At 44.8% G+C, this 18,946-nt stretch overlaps 1 protein-coding gene across 6 annotated transcripts; it reads right to left on the bottom strand.

The window, feature by feature from the left end:
• Positions 1–195: 195 nt before the first annotated feature.
• On the bottom strand, positions 196–18,785 carry TMEM138 (transmembrane protein 138). 6 transcript variants are annotated; one of them, XM_042474948.1, is made up of 10 exons: positions 18,629–18,785; positions 17,836–18,084; positions 16,621–16,881; positions 15,781–16,038; positions 15,051–15,222; positions 10,158–10,233; positions 3,632–3,733; positions 2,481–2,573; positions 1,620–1,821; positions 196–782 (listed from the first exon to the last, which is right to left on the bottom strand). In XM_042474948.1, exons 4-10 carry the CDS (start codon positions 15,906–15,908, stop codon positions 767–769), a joined length of 789 nt encoding a protein of 262 aa, XP_042330882.1. In that variant the 5' UTR covers positions 15,909–16,038; positions 16,621–16,881; positions 17,836–18,084; positions 18,629–18,785; the 3' UTR covers positions 196–766. The 6 variants fall into 6 exon arrangements, with proteins under 6 accessions (XP_042330882.1, XP_042330892.1, XP_042330863.1 ...); XM_042474958.1 differs by lacking the exon at positions 16,621–16,881; XM_042474929.1 differs by lacking the exons at positions 17,836–18,084; positions 18,629–18,785 and adding an exon at positions 17,652–17,829.
• Between the last annotated feature and the right edge of the window lie 161 nt (positions 18,786–18,946).

The following is an 18,946-nucleotide window of genomic DNA, read 5'->3' as shown; positions in this document are numbered from 1 at the left end:
ATGAAAGTCCTGGACCTGGTCTCTTTAATGCAAAATTAAACATTCCCATACTCCTGAGCATACTGTTGAAGCTTTCTGCACAGCTGGATTATTGCCAACACCTATATCCTTTCTCAGGGAGGGACAGACCTACAGTCCTTTTCACTGGCTTAACTAGCACAGGTGTACTAGAGAGGAACTCCATGCCACTACAGGAGTTGAAAAATAAATATTTATTCCACAGATACAGTATAAAACCAAGTATCACAAATTCTCAATACATACCACAACAATACTGAGTGAGGGAAGGGGCCCAAGACCCACTGCCCTCAGCCCCATGCCTTTGCAGGAATAGGGCACAGGAGGTAACAAAGTTAGGAAGGGCTGGACACAAATGCCATAATGAGTGTCACTGCACACATACTAGATTCTTGATCCCATGTCAGAACACCTCTTTCTGAAGAATTTGAAGGACACAGCAGCTATACATCAGATCTATACATCAGGCTGAGCTCAGTGGTCCAGCTGTACAGTTGAAATGAAGAAACTGTCATCTTTCAAAAGGAATGCTTGGTGATAGTGGGGAAATGTTAGGACCTTTCACTGATGATTGAAAATCCTGCTGCTGGCTGCTTGTCTGTACATGTCTGAAGTAAAAAGATGCCTGCTGCATCTTCTTTCAGCTTGCACAACTGAACCTGAAACTTTTTCTGGGCCCAGCCATGGCAATGGAGGGTTCATCCAGCCTTGCTCTTCACTCTCCATACAATGGAGACCAGGCAGCTTCTCAGTATGAATCCAAGCTTCAGAAAATAAAGGGCACAACAGAAAATGTTAGTAATGGCAATTCTAAATGCTTTGCTTCTCAGCCAAAGCAAACATGAATGTACTGAACCTACATTCCACTGATTCCCTACTTGAGGAAACAAACTAACCAACACAACAAATGAGAGGAATGCAGTTGATGAACCCTCAAGCAGCTAAATCCAAGAGCACTCATAGCAAGGCTAGGAATAATGTTTAGAAGTCCTTAGTTATCATAGACTATTTCCCATTGATATTAATGGGGGAGGAATATGTAGCTCATCACTAGAGTGCATGCTTTATATTCAAAAGTTATCTGCTTAAATTTTTGGCATGTAGGATTGGAAAGAAGGGCTCAGAGGAAAAATCCTACTTGAAACCCTGAACTGTTCTTGCCAATTGGTGTAGAATAGGCAATGGAATCATGCAGCCATCCAGAGACAGTTGGAATGCATCTACCAATATAGCCAATGGTGAGGATTTCTGGGGGTTATAATCTAGCACCAAGTGTGGTGTAGTGTTTGAGTGTTGGACTCTGAAGAGCAGGGTTTGAATCCCTGCTCAGCCATGGAAACCCACTGGGTGACCTTGGGCAAGTCAGACTCTCTCAGCGTCAGGGGGTGGCAAATCTAAACCCCCTCTGAACAAACCTTGCCAAGGTTTGATAGGGTTGCCATAAATAAAAAATGACTTGAAGGCAAACAATAATAATCTAGCACTACCTGGAGACCCATATGATTCTCACTTTGGTGTAGCTGACTGAGAGCTAAATGGACCCAATTCTATCTAAATATCCTTTCCCCTAAAATAACAAAAAAAAGTTCATAAGAGGGTACCTGGAGAAGGCGGCCAGGGTAAGAATGCCCAACAGCAGCTCAACAGCATAGAAGAGAAGAAGGATAGCATTGAGGATGGCTTCCAGCCTCAGGGCATAGGTCTGCAGTAGCAGATAGTAGGCTGCCATCACTGCGGCTGGAAAGGTTAATGCCAGACTGATGGCAAGTGGTACTTTCCGTTGACACAGATTCCCTTTTGAGCCTGCAATACAAAAAATATGAAAAGTAAAGGATTTAGAACAGATTTAGTATAAAATCTACAATATCCAGGAGGTTGGACAAGATATAAGGTCAGTGCCAATCTAAGACATTTTAATGCCTGACGATGAGCAACAAATGGCTCAACCTAACCACACCAAGTACACAGAACTCAAATCCAGCAAGATATTTTGGTATACAAGGGGAGGGGAACCTAAAGTAAAATCTACAAGAAGTTCTCCCCATGTATGGCAGTAATAATATAATAACCTATCTATTATTTACTGTCTTTTCACGACACACAACATATGCTGCTCGAAACAGTTGCTTCACTCCACTTCATGGTAGAGCCAACCTTCCATGGCGTTCTTTTTGAATTACACAGTCTGCTTCAATATGCAAAGGGATATTGCTACACCACCAGGGAAACAGCTTTCATTACGGATGACAGGACTTCAGGACAAGGAGGGCTTACCTGAAGGCTAGTTGTTCCTAATGGTAGCATGGCCGCGTGCTGCACCACCATTGGGGACAATGGGAGTTTGCCATTTGCAGATGCTTAAATCAGCAGATTGCAAGCCCGTGGATAATGAGGCCCCACTGTCCTTAATGACAGACAAATGTGCTGATTTTTGATATCAGAATCCATTGATTGTTACTCACCAAAAAATATCCTTGTGACTTCAATCCCAAGGTAGAGGAAGAGCATGACCAGATCTAAAGCCAGATTGGCAGAAGGATAGGGCAGCAGGAGTCCTGTGGAGATATACAGGTGTCCATATGTATAAAAAAGAAAAGAAGAAAACAGAAAGGTCTGATACCCCTCCTCACATGCTGGGCTGAATTCTCTGAGTCCTAACTTGAGTAGACCCATTGAAATAATTAGATGTAACTGTGTGTTAACTCACTATTTGACAGTTGATTACATTGATCTACTCTAATTGGTACTGACCAACAAGATGCCAGCCACTGTGTTTCTTGAGAAAATTAATTAGTACCTAAGGCCAACCTTAACAATAAGAGGCATGATAACAATGGCTCTGCAAAGACCTTGAACTTGGAAACAACTAGTGGCCAAGGCTAAGTCATTTGTGGTGCGTTACAGACCACTGAAAAGCGGCAGCCTGTACCCGCCCCTTTCCCCGGTGTATCGGGGCCTCAGTGGCCAGAACGGTAGCCGCTGAGGCCCCGATCCGCCGCTTTCCGGGCTGCGGGGAAGCGGCAAAAGGCCGCTTCCACGCAGCCTGGAAAGGGGTGTCCTTGGGGCTTCAAGCCCCAAGGACACCCCGCGGCAGCGGGGAGGAGGAGAAAGGGGCCGTTTGACCCCTTTCTCCTTTGTACCGCTGGGCGCAGCCATGTGAAGGCTGCACCCAGCGGCGCAAACCAGGAAGGAGCTCCAAAACAGAGCTCCTTCCTGCTCCGCGCTAAGGGCACACTAAGCGCCCTGGCGCGGAGCGACGATGTCACATCCGTGCTGCCTCGTATAGAGGTGGCGCCATCATGACGTCGTCATGGCGGCGGCCATGTGGAACGGCCGCTGCCATTTTGTGCGCGGAGAGCGCGCACTAGGGTTAGGGGTGCGGAAGCACCACCCCTTCCTAACCCTAGTATGCGCTCCGCGCGTACTATATGGCCCATCTGTAACGGGCCTGTGAATCACAAACTACAACATTCACCCTATTCTGCTTTTTAACTTTCCTCTAAAGAAAGCCACAAAGTAGATATGCCCCAAATAATATATTTCATAGAAGGAGAACCCCGAGATACTTTTACATGCTTCCCTCCAAACCCTCAGAGCTGTAGGTACAACTCACCTTTATACACAAATATGAAAATCTCCAGCAGGAAATATGTGGCATAATACCAGCCATTGAGGAACAGCAGAATCTCCAGAGGGGTAGAGGACAGCTGGCGATCTGGAGGGGTACGAACCAGAATATGAATATATGAGGGAGGCCTTTCTTTCTCTCACCCACATTTTCTCTCAAAGAGAAGCACAGCAAAGTTTCCTGGGGTGCTGTATTAATAATATGCCACCATTTCATACACTGAGACTCATGTGGCACAAAACATGTCTCTATTCAGTCTTGTCACTGACAAAACATGGACAAGATCATGGGTATGTTAAGGCTGTCCAAGGTCTCCCAAGGCTGACTGAAGTATCTTTACCAAGAGAAGGAGAAGTGGCTTATGCGACCATTACTGGACAAGGGCACAGAATGTAAGGACCTATTCACACCACACAATTACAGCACCATATTTCACTTTAACTGCCATGGCAACATCCCATGAAATCCTAGGACTGATGGATTAAGTGGAGGCATTTAGCAATGTTAGTCCAGGAGCAGCTCTGGAGCCCCTGAGCAAACTACAAACCCCAGGACTCCAAAGGATGCAGCCAGGGCTGTTAAAGTTGAATCATAACACTATAAACTGTGCAGCAGTTGATAGGTTTCCATACTTAATCCTCCTGTGCAAAAAGACTGCATACTACTGAGTCTGGATCTTCCATGCACCAGGAAGGCATTCCCCCTTTATCCCCACTTTCGCCTTCCTTCCTTTGTTAGTTGGTTGTTGTTATGTGCCTTCAAGTTGTTTCCAATTTATGGTGGCCCTAAGGTGACCCTGTCATGGAGTTTTCTTGGCCTATTTCTTCAGAGGGGGAGTTGTCATTGCCATCCTCTGAGGCTGAGAGTGTGTGACTCGCAGTGAGTTTCATGGCCAAGAGGTAATTTGAACACCAGACATGGTGTGAATAGAGGTTTGTGCACTGGACTAAGATTCTGGAGACCAGGGTTCAATTCCTACGGGATGACTTTGGACAAGTCACATCCTCTCAGCCTCAGGGGAAGAAGGCAATGCCAAACCTCCTCTGAAGAAACTTGCCAAGAAAACCTAATCGCCTTCAGGTTGCCATAAGTCGGAAACGTCTTGGAGACAGGTAACAACCACCAGCTTCCAAAGGAAGGCAGGCAAAGGGGGGGGTGAAAGGGGGAGTGCCTTCCTGGCCCATGGAAGACCCAGACCCAACAGTATGCAGCCTTTTTGCACGGGGGGGGGGGGGGGTTAAGCATGGAAGCCTTGGGACCCTTTCCTGCCCCACAGTTTATAGCACTATGATTCCACTTTAACAGCCCTGGCTGCATCCTGTGGAGTCCTGGGCTTGGAGCTTGTAGGCACACACACAACACACACACACACGCCCCATTCATAACCCAACCGCCCAAGCCCCTGGCCCACAGCAGGGCTGCCCTTTTGCCCCTTCGCCTTCCCCCTCAGAGGCTGAGACCCCTTCACAGCCTCTACAATCCATGGGGAGAGCCAGGCCTTGGGCAACCATGGCTGGGGCTGCATCCACACTGCAGAAACAACCCGGTTTGACCCCACTTTAGCCGCCAAGGCTCAAGGCTATGGAATTCTGGGAAGTGCAATTTTTGGTGACGCCACCAAAAATTGCACTTCCCAGAATTCCATAGCCTGGAGCCTTGGAAGCTAAAGTGGGGTCAAACCGGGTTGTTTCTGCAGTGCGGATGCAGCCTGGGGCTGGTTAAAGGTGTCGCTCCGAATTCCTTGGGGCTGGAGCCCAGGAAGAGGAGGAAGAAGGAGAGGCATCCTTAGACGGGGGTGGGGTGGGGGGTCTCGCTTCAGGCCCAGGCTGACTAGGCTTGGTCTTCCTTTCCCAGGACGTGTCCTCCATGTCCTCCATCTGCCCGGGATTCCACAACGTCCTCCATTTTGAGCATAATAACTAAGGAGCATGCATTTGTAGGAGTGTGTTGTGGCTTTGCATTGGGTCCTCGTGTCCTCCATTATCACACAGGGCTTGATCTAAGCGGCTCTGCAGAGTCAGGCTGCTGGCCAGAGCTGGCCCTCCATCCCCTCCAGCTGCCGCCCAGGAGGACTCCGCTCTGAGCCTGCTTTTGGGGGGGATCCATTGGGCCCCTCCGCTCCTGGCCAGGGCTCCCAGGGGCCCCTTCCACTCACTGCGAGGCGCCATTTCCCATCGCCATGGACACCGCTGCGCAGACAAGACGAGGCCCGCCGCCCGGACAGGCTCCTCTCAGACGCCGCCACTTCCGCCACGGAAGAGAGAGGGAGGGAGGGAGGGAGCAGAGCTGGCGGCAGCAGCAGCAGCAGAAGGGCCTTGCTAGACTCCTGGCTGGGCCTCCTTCCTCAGGGCTCTGCTTGGAGGCTCTCAGAGAAGCACCTGCGGAAGGAGGCCCAGGGCCCAGCCTGCCTCCTCCTCCTCCTCCTCCTCCTCTCTTTTTCGGGCCCAAAACCCACAAAAAGCACACTGCAGAAACAATCCGCTCTGAGGCCGCTTTATACAGGACATTCGCTATGCAAAGGGAAGAAGCACAGGGGTCCAAAACACAATGCAGAAATAATCCCAGTCTGACTATTCAGGGAGATCTTGGAGCATCCTCCAAAGAAAGAACTTGGCAGCATGAGCTTCCATAGACTTAAGCCTACTTCTTCAGGTGCCCCCCTGGCTCAGTGCTGGGGGAATCCTGGGTGTTTGTAGTTTGTTGTGACACAGCGGAGGACTGCAGTTCCCAGAATTTCCTAGCACTGAGCCAAGGCAGTTAAAGCGGCCTCAAACTGGATTCAAAGATACAGCCATGTTAGTCTGTAGAATCAGTAAGCAGAGAGATGTTGAAGCACCTTTGAGACTCACTGAAAGAAAGAAGTTGATAGCATGAGATTTCCTAGACTTAAATCTACTTCCTCAGATGTAGTTGGTTGTGCTGACCCTTTCAGTGGCTTTTGATACCATCAACCATAACGTCCTTCCTCCAAATGCATCCAAAAAAGTAGACTTGAGTCTAGGAAAGCTCATGCTGCCAACTTCTTTCTTTCACTTAGTCTCAAAAGAGTTCCAAGATCTCAAACTGGATTGTTTCTGCTGCGTGTTTTGGACTTCAGTGCTTCTCAAAGGTGCTGCAAGACCCCTTTGCATACAGAACTCCAATACTCCAGATGACTTTTCCCAGCAGTTTCGTTTAGATGTTAACCAGTACAACAAGGGCCAGAACCAAGTCCTCCTTCTGAGTTTGCCCTCCAAGGAAGTCTAGAGCCACTACAAAACAGTGCCACCAAGCTCCATCCCAAAAAAGCAACCCAGAAGGATGTCATGGTTGATGGTATCAAAAGTCACTGAAAGGGTGATCAGAACCAACAGCACAACCAAATGCATCTGAGGAAATAGAGTTTAGCTTATGAAAGCTCATGGTGCCAACTTCTTTCTTTCAGTTAGTCTCAAAGGTGCTACAAGATCTCCCTACAACCAATAGGGACACAGTACCCCTGTTCAGTCCCCTGTATAGGTCATCTACGAAGGTGACCAAAGCTGTAACTGTCCCCTAAACAGGCGTGAAACCAGACTGAAATGGATCTAGATAAATCAGATTCATCCAGGAATGCCACCACATGCTCCAATCTCTTGTCCAAACAAGGGATTTTGGAGACTGGCTGAAAGTTCTCCAGTTTGGTGGGATCAAGAAGGGGCTCCCCCCCCCCCCCAATTATGGCTTCACCATAGCCTCTTTAAGGCAAGATGGAAACCCACCTTGCTGTAGTGAGGCATCCACTACTCCCCATACGAGCCATACCCAATCTGACAATCTCTCTAGGGCTGCTTTCGAGAGCCAGGAATGGCATGGGCCCAATATCCACATGTGGACTCTCACCTCTCCAAGCATCCTATTCACATCCTCAAGTTGTGGTACCTAATACTCTGCAGCACCTTTGAGGCTAATTGAAAGAAAGAAGCTGGTAGTATGAACTTTCCTAGACTTGAGCCTACTTCCTCAGCTGCATGTTTGGAGTGGAGAGTCCAGAAGAGACAAACATATACAGTATAAACCATTTCTGTGTGACTGTCTGCATCCCATAGCTGCTGTCTTTTGCTTGAGAGAGCACTTGAGAACTCAGAAGCATTTCTAAATAAGTCTATTTTGTAAATGTAGATTCAGTGTATTTGTTGTCATGTGCCTTCGAGTCGTTTCTGACTTATAGCGACCCTAAGGCAAACCTATCACAGGGTCTACTTGGCAAGATTGGTTCAAAGGGGGTTTGCCATGGCAATCCTCTTGAGGATGAGGGAGTGATTTGCGCAAAGTCACCCAGTGGGCTTCCATGGCTAAGCTGGGAATCGAACCCTAGTCTCCAGAGTCCTAGACCAACACTCAAACCGTTACAGTGTATAGTTGGAGACAAATAACTATTCCAATAGCATGTAGCTCAGCTGTGCATCTTGCATCAAAGGGAGCTTGCAGCACCCTTGAAACGAAAGAGAGAAGCTGGTGGCATGAGCTTTGGAAGACTTGAGCCTACTTCCTCAGATGCATGTTTGGAGGGGAGAATCCAGAAACAGACCCATGTAATTCAGAGTGGCAAAAGGCTCCATTCCAGGCCAGAAATGACAGTAAGGTGCATAACAAGAGCCTTATTCTTTGTGTAATAAGAAGGAATGGGGAGGAAATGTGGTAGCACCTTTAAGACTTAAGTGGTTTTTATTTTTTGCATGAGCTTTCATGGATATAAACCCACTTATATCCACGAAAGCTCATGCAAGAAATAAAAACCACTTAAGTCTTAAAGGTGCCACCACATTACTGCCCCCCTCTCCTTTTTATTCTGCAAGAAATTAATACAGCTACTTCTTGAAAACTCATTGGGGGAAGCCACTCACTCTCAAGCATTGAAGGGACCACTTCTGTTGTAGCAACCTGCTGCCCCTGCCGCAGGGGGTGGATCCAGGAAGTTGGGGCAGGGATTCACTCCCACCCCTTCTGACAGCCTTTTCCCCCTGCCAAGGATGCTTCTTGTGCTCTGCACTTGCTCTTTAGCAGATGGCGATATTCCTCCTTGCAACTACTTCATCACTGGAAGGCTTTCCACCCTCTGCCCTTTGACCCCAGCCCACCTGGTGTATGAAGCTCCTTTTCCTTGCTAGAGCCTTGGTCATGGCTTCTATAACCCAGGATTTTGAAACCTACAGGACTTCAGGGATGTTCTATTTTAAAAACAGCCTTCTACACCCAATTGCTATTTTAACCTAGGACAATGAAAGTATCTGCTTCTTCCCCCGATTCCTTCTATAATTGTACAAAATTAAGAACAACAAGTTTGTGTACACACACAACACTGGACTGGTACTCTAGAAAGCCTCTGACTGGAAAGAGTACACTCTTAATATCAGGATTGTGGAGAAAAAGAATACAAAAGACGCACATTATGGTTTCTAGAAAAAAAGATTTAATTTATCGCAGTTTATAAAAATACAAGTACAAAAGACAAATCTAACAACTCGAAAGTATGTTTACCCAGAGAAAAGTAATACTGCAAAGCAAGAGGATTGTCCTTTTATACTCAACTGCATTGTCAGTGGTACCAATAAAGGCAGGAGACCTTTTTGTAAGAGGGAATGGAACACAAGACAAAGGAATATTCCTGAAGGAGGAAACTGCAGCATTGCTACCCACTGACTTCTTAGCCAATCCCATTTGGCACTTCAGATTGTTCCTCAGTAAGGCTGCAGCCAAATCCAGAAAACATATAGTTTGGAGAGGATGCAGAGTGCCTGGAGGTTGAGAGGCATGTAGTAGAAAGCAGAGAATCCACAAAGAGCAGTTTAACTGAAGTGATCTGAAGTGCATTGAACTTAGGATGTGAATGATGTTATCTGCTTGGAGGGACAATTTCCTGAAAGATACTGTTCAAGTCCTCTTGATATCCCAACAGAATGATTTATAGTCCAGGCAGCCCAGAAACAACTGTCAGCTGCGGACTTGAGCAAACTCCTTCCGTAGCCAAAGAGAGTCTTGGTAGAAACGAGGGTCTCCCAAATGCACAGCTGTCCTCTTATAGAAATAGTAATAAAGCACAGCCGCTGCAACCAATAACAAGCAAATAAGAGCCAGCAAGATCCTCTTTCTACTTACTACTTTTACTAGTTTTATGAAAACCTTTCCATTGTTCCTGGGAAAGAAGTCAGCCATGTTCAGGGAAGGTACTAATGTACTCTGCAAACTAATTATTTTTGTATACCTTCCTAACCTGTGGTGGACAGCAAAGTTTGCAGGCAGAAGGTCCCAGGTTAAAACATCAGCAAGTCTCCTGACAGGACTAAGAAGGAATCTTGCCTCTAACCCAAAAGTGGTGCAGCCACTGAATGTACTCAGTACAGAACTAAAGGATCCAACAGCTCAGCATCAGACATCTTCTAAAGTTTCTTCCCTTCCCTTTATACCAGCTGCATTATGTGCATCCCCTTCATGACAGCTTCTACAGCTCTGTCTAGAAGTCATGATACAGAGGACACATTCTAGTACTTACCTAGTCTCTGGAAAACAAAAAGGGTCTGCAGCCCATCAGTCCATACAAAGTAGTTGGAATTTTTCCAGCGGAGGTTCTGTAGGAAAGAAATTGTAAAACGTTGAATACGGGGAGAAGTGTTCCTCTGGTAAGGCTCACCAGCAGTCCTTCCAGATTTTTTTAATGACTCTAAATGACTCTATCAAGCTTATCCAGAACCAGCCCCCCCTCCCCCAAATCTACAGTTGGGAAGCAACTATAGCATAGCCTCTCAGAAATGTTCAGTAATTTCTACAATCCTGAATAATAATAAAAACCCTTTAGAAACAAAGTTCAACAATCTAGTAGAGAATGAGGCATTCACTGTGCAATCACTGGCAATGACTCCTATTGGGTTGACTGAATTACAGGCCAGCAATATATGGAAGGTCATACATTCCCATCCTTTACAAGAAACATTTGACCAGAAAGCAGTCAACCATCCAAATATCTTGAGGTGGAAGGAAGCAAAAATGTTTTATTTTTATATTTATTTTATTTCTGAGGCAAGCAAACATTAAGGCTTCAAGCCTATATATCTCTGACTGGGATCAAGTCATACTAAACTCGGGGGCTCGCTTTGACTGCATAGGACTGTGCTTTTAGTATAGAGTTTGACACTGGAATATTGCTGCATGCTTTTAGTACTTCCAGAACACCTTTGGCCTCACGTTCATTTATTTAAATTTCTTGTTGGTATGTGCTTCAAGTCCTTTCCCACTTATGACAACCCTAAGGCAACCCTATCACAGGATTTTCTTGGCAAGATTTGTTCAGAGAGAGTTTGGCTAACTCCAAGGCTGAGAGAGTGTGACTTGCCCCCATGGCCAAGTAGGGATTCAAACCCTGGTCTCTAGTGTCATAGTACAAAATTCAAACCACTACTCTACACTGGCTCTCTATTTTATTTTAAATACTGCTTTCTAATTACTCTTGCCCAAGTGGATATTACTAAAAGCTCTGACACATAAGTCCTATGCTCTTTAAAAGCTCAGATATTTACAGAAAAAATACCAAAGATAAGACTGACATCCAGTTTCACTAAACTGTCTCTCCACAAATATTTCCTACTCCCTTTATTCAGCAGAACACCTTCACAGATAAAATGAAACTCACAAAATGAGCCACATTAAACTGTGTCATGACATTTTATAAGACCTTATGTAACATTAACACCACCATAAGAATACATGAGGCATGTTAACTAACAAGCTCATACTACTTGAGATCTCCCTCAGATTCATGTTCACAGTCACAACAGATCCCTCTCCTTCAAATCTACCCTAATGGTTAAGCAACCAGACACTGCATGGGATGGGTGTGAGTGCTAGGGAACAGCTCAGGGAGCAGAGAAAGGTTAATCGGATCAGCAGATTTATAAAGAACGCCCAGACCTATTCTAGCTCCCAACAACAGATCCCAGAAAATCCTCTTAAATCCTCCTGCTTGAAGGACCAAAATCCAAGAAAGCAGTCAGACTCAAGTATTACTCTGGAGACATTAAATAAATCAAAGTTGTGATACTACATGCACAACTGTTATATAGTGGGACCCCTGGGCACAGATCTCTAATGAGTCATTTACCAATTATACCACAGATCGCATTTGTTAATTAGCTATATATATATATATATATATATATATATATATACACACACACACCATGCCCCTTTTACCAAGACACCCACAGAACTTTACTATTATAAATAACAGCACACAATCAGACATGACAGAAAAGAAAAATATAGTGAGATGTATAGATGGAAATAAGCAAATTCTGCTCTCATCGGCTCTTGATGGGGGATGCTTAGGCTGTCTAAGAAGATGGTTTGTGTTTGTTGCCATGAGCACATCCAATACAGAGACTACCTTAAGATTTAAATGCTTTGCTTCCAGTAGACAAGGAAGCTGTATTCATGCATTTTTGTAACTTAGTTTTTCAGCAAAATAATCAGGCATCGCACTAAAACATCATCATCTCTGATATAAAGCATGCATTAATAGCTGCTCCATGGATGGAGCAATTGATTCAAACTATAGGGAAAGATATTCCACTTCAACATTAGGAAGAATTTGCTGATGGCAAGAGCTGTTTGACAGTGGAAGATGATGCCTCAGAGTGTGGTGGAGCCTCCTTCTTTGCAGGTTTTTAAACAGAGGCTGAATGGCCATCTGTTGGTGATGTCTTGATTGTGTGTTCCTGCACGGCAGGGGGTTGGACCCTTGAGGTCTCTTTCAACTCTAGGATTCTATGATTTTATGTTAGAGCAAATTGTGAGGCAGGAACACTCTCTAAAACTATCACAGCCCAACTTTCCTTTCCTATCCATTGCTAAAGTTGCTGCAAAGTCCAAAAACTAGAGGAAATTAGAGGAAAATGCATATCAAAAGGAAAAGTTGCTGCCTATAGATTTTCCAGACTAGTAGAAACTACAGTAAGTAACACAGTCAAATACTTGGCACACAATCACAGGTACATGCAAGATTATCTTCTATAAAAACCTCAACAGGCAGACTGTGGTAGACAAATGAAGGATTAGTGTATACTATCATGCAGATACAAACTGAGAGCTGTAACACGTTATTTAAATGACAATTTATGCAACCATTGCAAAACTATTCATTTTGCATGGGCCTGTTACAGACGCCAAGATAAAGCTGCTTCAGTCACAGTGGAGGTATGGTGTTCAATGATGCATGTCCAAGAGTCCAGAAGCCACACCAAAGCCATGCTCCAGCCTAGGTGGGTGTGCTTTGGTGCGACTTCTGGACTCTTAGGACGCATGCATCATTGAAACACCATACCTCCACTGTGACTCGAAGCAGCTTTTTGGCTGTCTGTAACAGGCCTAAGAGAGTAAAATAAAGTCAGCTGATGCCATTGAAATTAAATAACCAAGGCAAACAAGAAAGATAGGCCACACTGTGAACTCTACCAAGAAGGGACAAAACAAAAGTCTGCTTGTTTGAAAAATGATTAGAAAAATGGGAATAGCCAGTGCAATTGGACCGCCCAACTCTCTGGCTGAGAATTTAATCAAATCCATAAACAAACGAACAAAAAACAACTGTCAAAAACAGGACAGAGTAGACATGCATCAAACTTTGGTAAGGGAAGATGAAAAAAAGAAACCAGAATGGCCTTCTGTGAACCCAGCTAATCATGTCAATGCAGAATTCTTGGGTGCTAAATTGGCTTCAAATATTCCATAATTTTGACAGTTTAAATTATGGAATATATTTGAAGCCAATTTAGCACCCAAGAAGGGTACAGAACAAAGAGCTGTCAAGATATAAGAATACATTGTACTACAATAAATTGCAGTAGATCCTTTCCTGTTAAGGTAGTCTCAGAGATTCTCTTTTTTATGCCAACAGGGTTGTTTGGGATCCCCTGGATCCAATTTCTTATCACCACTCTCATGACTCTCAAAAATAAGACTGCTGCACCAGAGCATATGCAATTATAAGGCTATGGAGAAACAAAAGGATGACATATTTGATGCCCCAGTAATAACTGTTAATGTTCAGAGGGAAAAATAATTGGATTGATCTCTACAACAAAGTCTTTATAAATGGAACTCTCGATCCTGCCCAAAAGGCAGCTTCTGTTCTACAGATTCTGCACACCTGGACTGGAAGCCAGTACAAAAAACTGATATGCTGTGCTAGTGTATTTGCTTAATCATATGTGTGCACAGGCCAAGTTGCTTGTTGACTTAGGGTGACCCCATTAATTTTATAGCATTTTCTTAGGCAAGGAATACGCAGAGATGTCTCCCATTCAAGTACTTAGCTAACAAGATCAGACAGGATCTGGTGCCTTTAAGGTATTTAGGCCTGGGTGTGGAAATAAGTTAGGAAATTCAAAGTCAATATGTGCAAGGGATTTCATGTTTTTCAGAGATAGTGCCTGTATGGCTATCTTCTTTTGCAAAGCCTCCCAAGTTATCAAAGAATTGTTGTTGTGTGCCTTCAAGTCATTTCTGACTTATGCCAACCCTAAGGTTTTCTTGGCAAGATGTGTTCAGATGAAGTTTGCCAATGCTTTCCCCTGAGGCTGAGAGCATGTGACTTGCCCAGCATCACCCGGTGGGTTTCATGGCTGAGCAGGGGATCAAATCTTGCTCCAGAGTTGTGCCACATTGAGGCGTGTTACAGACCGCCCAAAACGGGCTGTCTTGCGCCGCTGCCAGTTGCTGCGTCCAGGAACTGCAGCAGCCAAACCGTGTGGTTCCCGGGCACAGCCAGAAAGAAGCGCCGAAATGGCGCTTCTTTCTGGGCCCTGGAAGTGGCGCTGCAAGGCGCTAGCCGCACACTCACGGCGTCACTTCCTCTGTGCGATGTCCGGACGCTATGCGTCCACAACGTCAAAATGGCAGCCCCCCGTGTGGACGGGCGCCGCCATTTTGTACGGACTCGGTCCATACTAGGGTTGAGGGGCGTCAGGAAGTGACACCCCTTCTCAACCCTACCACGCCCCTTCCTAACCCTAGCACGCCCCTTTGGCGCATCTGTAACGCGCCTGACTCTCATCAAAGAGATTTACATTTAAGGTTGTCATTACTGTTCTTTAGCAGCCTTAGGTGGAAAGCTAGTTTCCTGTATCCATCCACATTTTTGTTCAGTATTCCTTCCATTATCACAGTGCCTTTTTGTTTAGTACACCACAACAAAACCCCATTCCTTCATATTAACTAAAACCATGTATTACTGAATACACTGAGAGGGGCAGAGAAGGGAAGCTGGCAAATGAAGAATGTTTCTGTATGCATTTCATTTGCTTCCTTAATTATTGCTGTGTTCCACACATGAGCTTTTGCAATGCGCATTACAACCAGCCCCCTTTATGACCCAAATATAATAATGTCTTACCATAACCCAGATGTGGAAGGATATACTCAAAGCAAGGTATGCTGCTGAAAGAACTATGGTCCCCTTAAATTTGTGGAACAGAAGATTAACCAGGCCAGCTTGGAAGACGAAGGTATTGAAGAACATGAGGAATATGATGATGACATTGAAGAGGATAGCAATATCCTGAATGCTGTAAGACAGACAGACCGCTCAGTGATGCAGAGACTGATGGATGCATTACACACTTTGTACAAACCTTCTACTTGAGAGAACATAAACCTACAAAGTACAATGACCTAACTGTTCAACTTTTCTCTGTTCATTACTCCCACCCAAATCTGTTGACAGAAGAATGCCATAGAATATCATCTTCTTACCATTTGCTCCTTTCCCCTTCTGCCACTCACTGATAGTTATAATTTGAACAAAAACATTTATACAGTGAGCACTGAGCTAACAGCCATAAAGAAAAAAGATAAAATCAATGGTTTGTTTAGCAGTACTTTCTTTAACATGCTGTTCAATTATTAACTACTTAAATTTCAGAAAGAATCTGTATTGTACCTATCCCTAGTCCAAGTTATTTATTTAAAAAACTACTGTATACAGTAGTATATAAACAGGTAACTGGTTCCTACATCTGTAAAGTAGTGAGGCTTCCCTCTTGCTACTTTAAGTTTTAAATAACTCAGGCAAGTAAGTTCTAAAAGCAGACAGTGAAAAACACATACTATCTTGCCATACTCACATGAAGAGCACAAGCTGGATGACAGGGGCCATGCGCAGCAGTTCTGAGAAGGAGTTGACAAAGAGATCGTAGAAAAGAAGCAAGAACTGCAAGGAGAGCACCAGGCTATAGTTGCTGGTTTGGAGCATCTTCCTGGGCTAGATTTGTGAGATCTCAATGCCTGCATCGAGAGTGCCAGCTCATTCTCATCCCACACTGGGGTACACTGCTTTCCCTCCAGTCCAGTCACTCATAGCTCTTTAAAATGAGATCTCAAATCTGTAGAAGGGGTGAGAAGGAGGGAGGAGAGAATAAAGGAAGTGATTTTTTTTAATACTGAGAAAGAAACAAGCCCTTACTAATTTTCTGCTGCTATGTACTCCACAAACCCAGCATATCTCTTGAGGACCTAAAGAAGAATTAACAAATCAGTGGGTCCTTGGTATCTGCTGGGGTACAGTTCCAGGACTGCCTCCTATAGACCAAAATCCATGGATGCTCAAATCCCATTAAATACAGTGGTATAGTACAATGGTATATTTTATATAAAATGGCAAAATCAAGATTTGCTGTCTGGAACATATATATATATATATATATATATGGAATATTTTCAAGTTGTGGATGGTTAAATCTGTGGATAAAAAAATCCATGGACACAGAGGGCTGACTGTAACAATAACAGCAGCGGCAGTAACAATTTTCTCCTTCTTTTTTTCTTCTTATTCTTTTATTAAAATTAAAATCTTCCTCAGATGACAAGTCTTTTTTTTCTTGTTGTTTGTTCTTTTGGCAAAACAAACAAAAGGGTTCAAAATAACCAAATAAGGAACAAAATACAAACGTGAGCCTAGTCAGTACCAGGCAAATCAACATTAAGCTACTTCTTCTGATACATCTTGTGGGTATTACAGGGCGACCAGAGGTCCTCCTTTTCCAGGACATGTCCAACGTTTCCACCTTCTGTCCAGGAGGGATTCCACAATGTCCTCCCATCTGAGCTCCATTGTGAAGCTACGCTCCAAAACACAAATGCAGTTTTTATGGTGGCACCAGAGCTCTCTTTGACAGAGGAGGCTAAATGTCTCACAAAACCTCAGTTGGGAAGCCTTGATTACATTTCTGAAGGAAGAAAAAGGTTACTTTGTGAGTATTGCTTTTGGTCAATAGCTAGGATAGTAACTGATAAGATGTTATTGGTCTATACATGATTAAAGGGTATATGCAGTAGCAGAAGTTGATAAGATAGGAGTATAATATTAACATTTAGAGATAATCGATTATGGATTTAACAGAAAGTACTTTTAATACTAAATTAAGGCTCAGATTTTGAAGAAAGAGGGAAGTTTTAAAAAATGTATAAATTACATGTGTAAATACTGCCTCATTTGATGGTTTAAGAAGATGATAAGCAAGATATTGTAAAGACTGTAACTGCAATTGCAATCCTATCATTGAGTGTACTGTATAAATGTTTTCATGAAGCTGAAAAACAATTAAACATATGGGGGGGGGCACTTCAGTTCCCAGGATTCCCTAGCATTGAGCCAGGGCAGTTAAAGTGGTCTCACACTGGATTGTTATTATTCCTGCAGTGTGTTTGGGACCTATCACTCTGGAGGCCCTGGGAACCCACTGGTCACACTCTCTCAGCCTCCTCCGGGGAAGAAGGCCATGGCAAGCCCCCTCCGAAGAAACTTACCAAGGAAACCCCAGGAGAGGCCACCATAAGTCACAAATAAGTCACACTCACACACACTCACACCAAGTGAGAAACAACCTGAAGGCACACACAACAACAACAACAACAACAGCAGCAGCAGCAGAGCCTCCTCCACCCCCAAACCCGAGCCTCTCGCTCCTTCCTCCATGGGCCTGGGGCCTGGACTTACCTCCGTCCACATCCACGCAGCCGCTGCCCATCTCCCTCTCCCCTCCCTGGGACAGAGAAGCCCCCAATGGAGGGGGCTGGGCGCCCAAGGAACCCTAGGCGCCCTTCCCAGGGCCTCCTCCTCCTCTGCCGCGGGTCTCTCCCCTCCTGTTAGGTAAGGCAGCCCCGCTCGCTCGCTCGCTCACCTCGCCCCGCCGCCGCTGCTGACGGTTCCCATGGAGACAGCGCCAACGACGGCCGAAGGGAGCGTAGGAGTCAGCGTCACCGCCAGCCTCAGGGGCCATAGAGTTCGGGAGCGGAGTGGAGCACCTGCACTTCCGGCTTTTTGTCTGATGTTGTTGTGGCTTCCAAGTTCCAAGTGCTGCCGGACTTATGGCTGCTGCCCTGTCTGTCATGGAGGAGTGCAGTAACCACAGGACCATTGCATTAATTTCCTATGCAGGCAAAGAGAAAGACTTTTAGCATATATGGAGGAGGAAATGTCCGATGCTTAAGCAGGGTTCAGGAAAGGAAGAGGCACTGTTGCACACATTGCATAACACAGTGCACCAAAGAATCTCAGAAGAAGTTCAGTCTCTGCTTTAGAGATTGTAGCAAGGCCTTTGGTTGTGAAAAACTATGGACTGCTCTTAAAGACAGGAGTAGACCGCAACATTTGATTGTCCTGAAATGTAATCTGAACTCAGGACAATAGGCTGTTTTCAGGACAGAATACAAAGCAGTGAAATGGCTTCTAGTCGGTAAAGGGTTTAGGCAAAGCTGCATTTTATCTCCCTATCTTTTACCAGTTTCCCCCCAAAATTGGGACTCAAAGCGGCTTACAGTTTAAAAGCAGAGGACAATTAAAAACTGACAAAAGTGACGCTGAAAATGGAATTAAACCATTGCAATATTAAAACTGGGCATTTGTTTAAAAACAGAATACAATTATATATATATATATATATATATATATATAAGGACTTAAAAACCACACACCTCAAAACAGTGCAACATCCCCAGGATGTGATATCCACAAAAGTGTGTACTAGGAGGCCCCTCTTTGGAGCACTTTGCACAGCGAAACAGCATCCACACTGGAAAAATAACCCAGTTTGGCACCGCTTTAACTCTGTCTGTCTCAAGGCTATGGAATTCTGGGATTTGGAGTTTGTTGTGGGGCCTTCCTTCTTTAAACTCTGCTCCGCTCTGGGCCCACAACAAACTCCAACTCCCAGAATTCCATAGCCTTGAGGCAGAGAAAAGAGTCAAAGCGGTGCCAAACCGGGTTATTTCCCCAGTGTGGATGCTGTCAAG

Source organism: Sceloporus undulatus, chromosome 1, assembly GCF_019175285.1.
Source record: "Sceloporus undulatus isolate JIND9_A2432 ecotype Alabama chromosome 1, SceUnd_v1.1, whole genome shotgun sequence".
Lineage (NCBI taxonomy): Eukaryota > Metazoa > Chordata > Lepidosauria > Squamata > Phrynosomatidae > Sceloporus > Sceloporus undulatus.
Note: the sequence above shows the minus strand (reverse complement) of the source record. Positions and strands in the feature narration are given on the sequence as shown.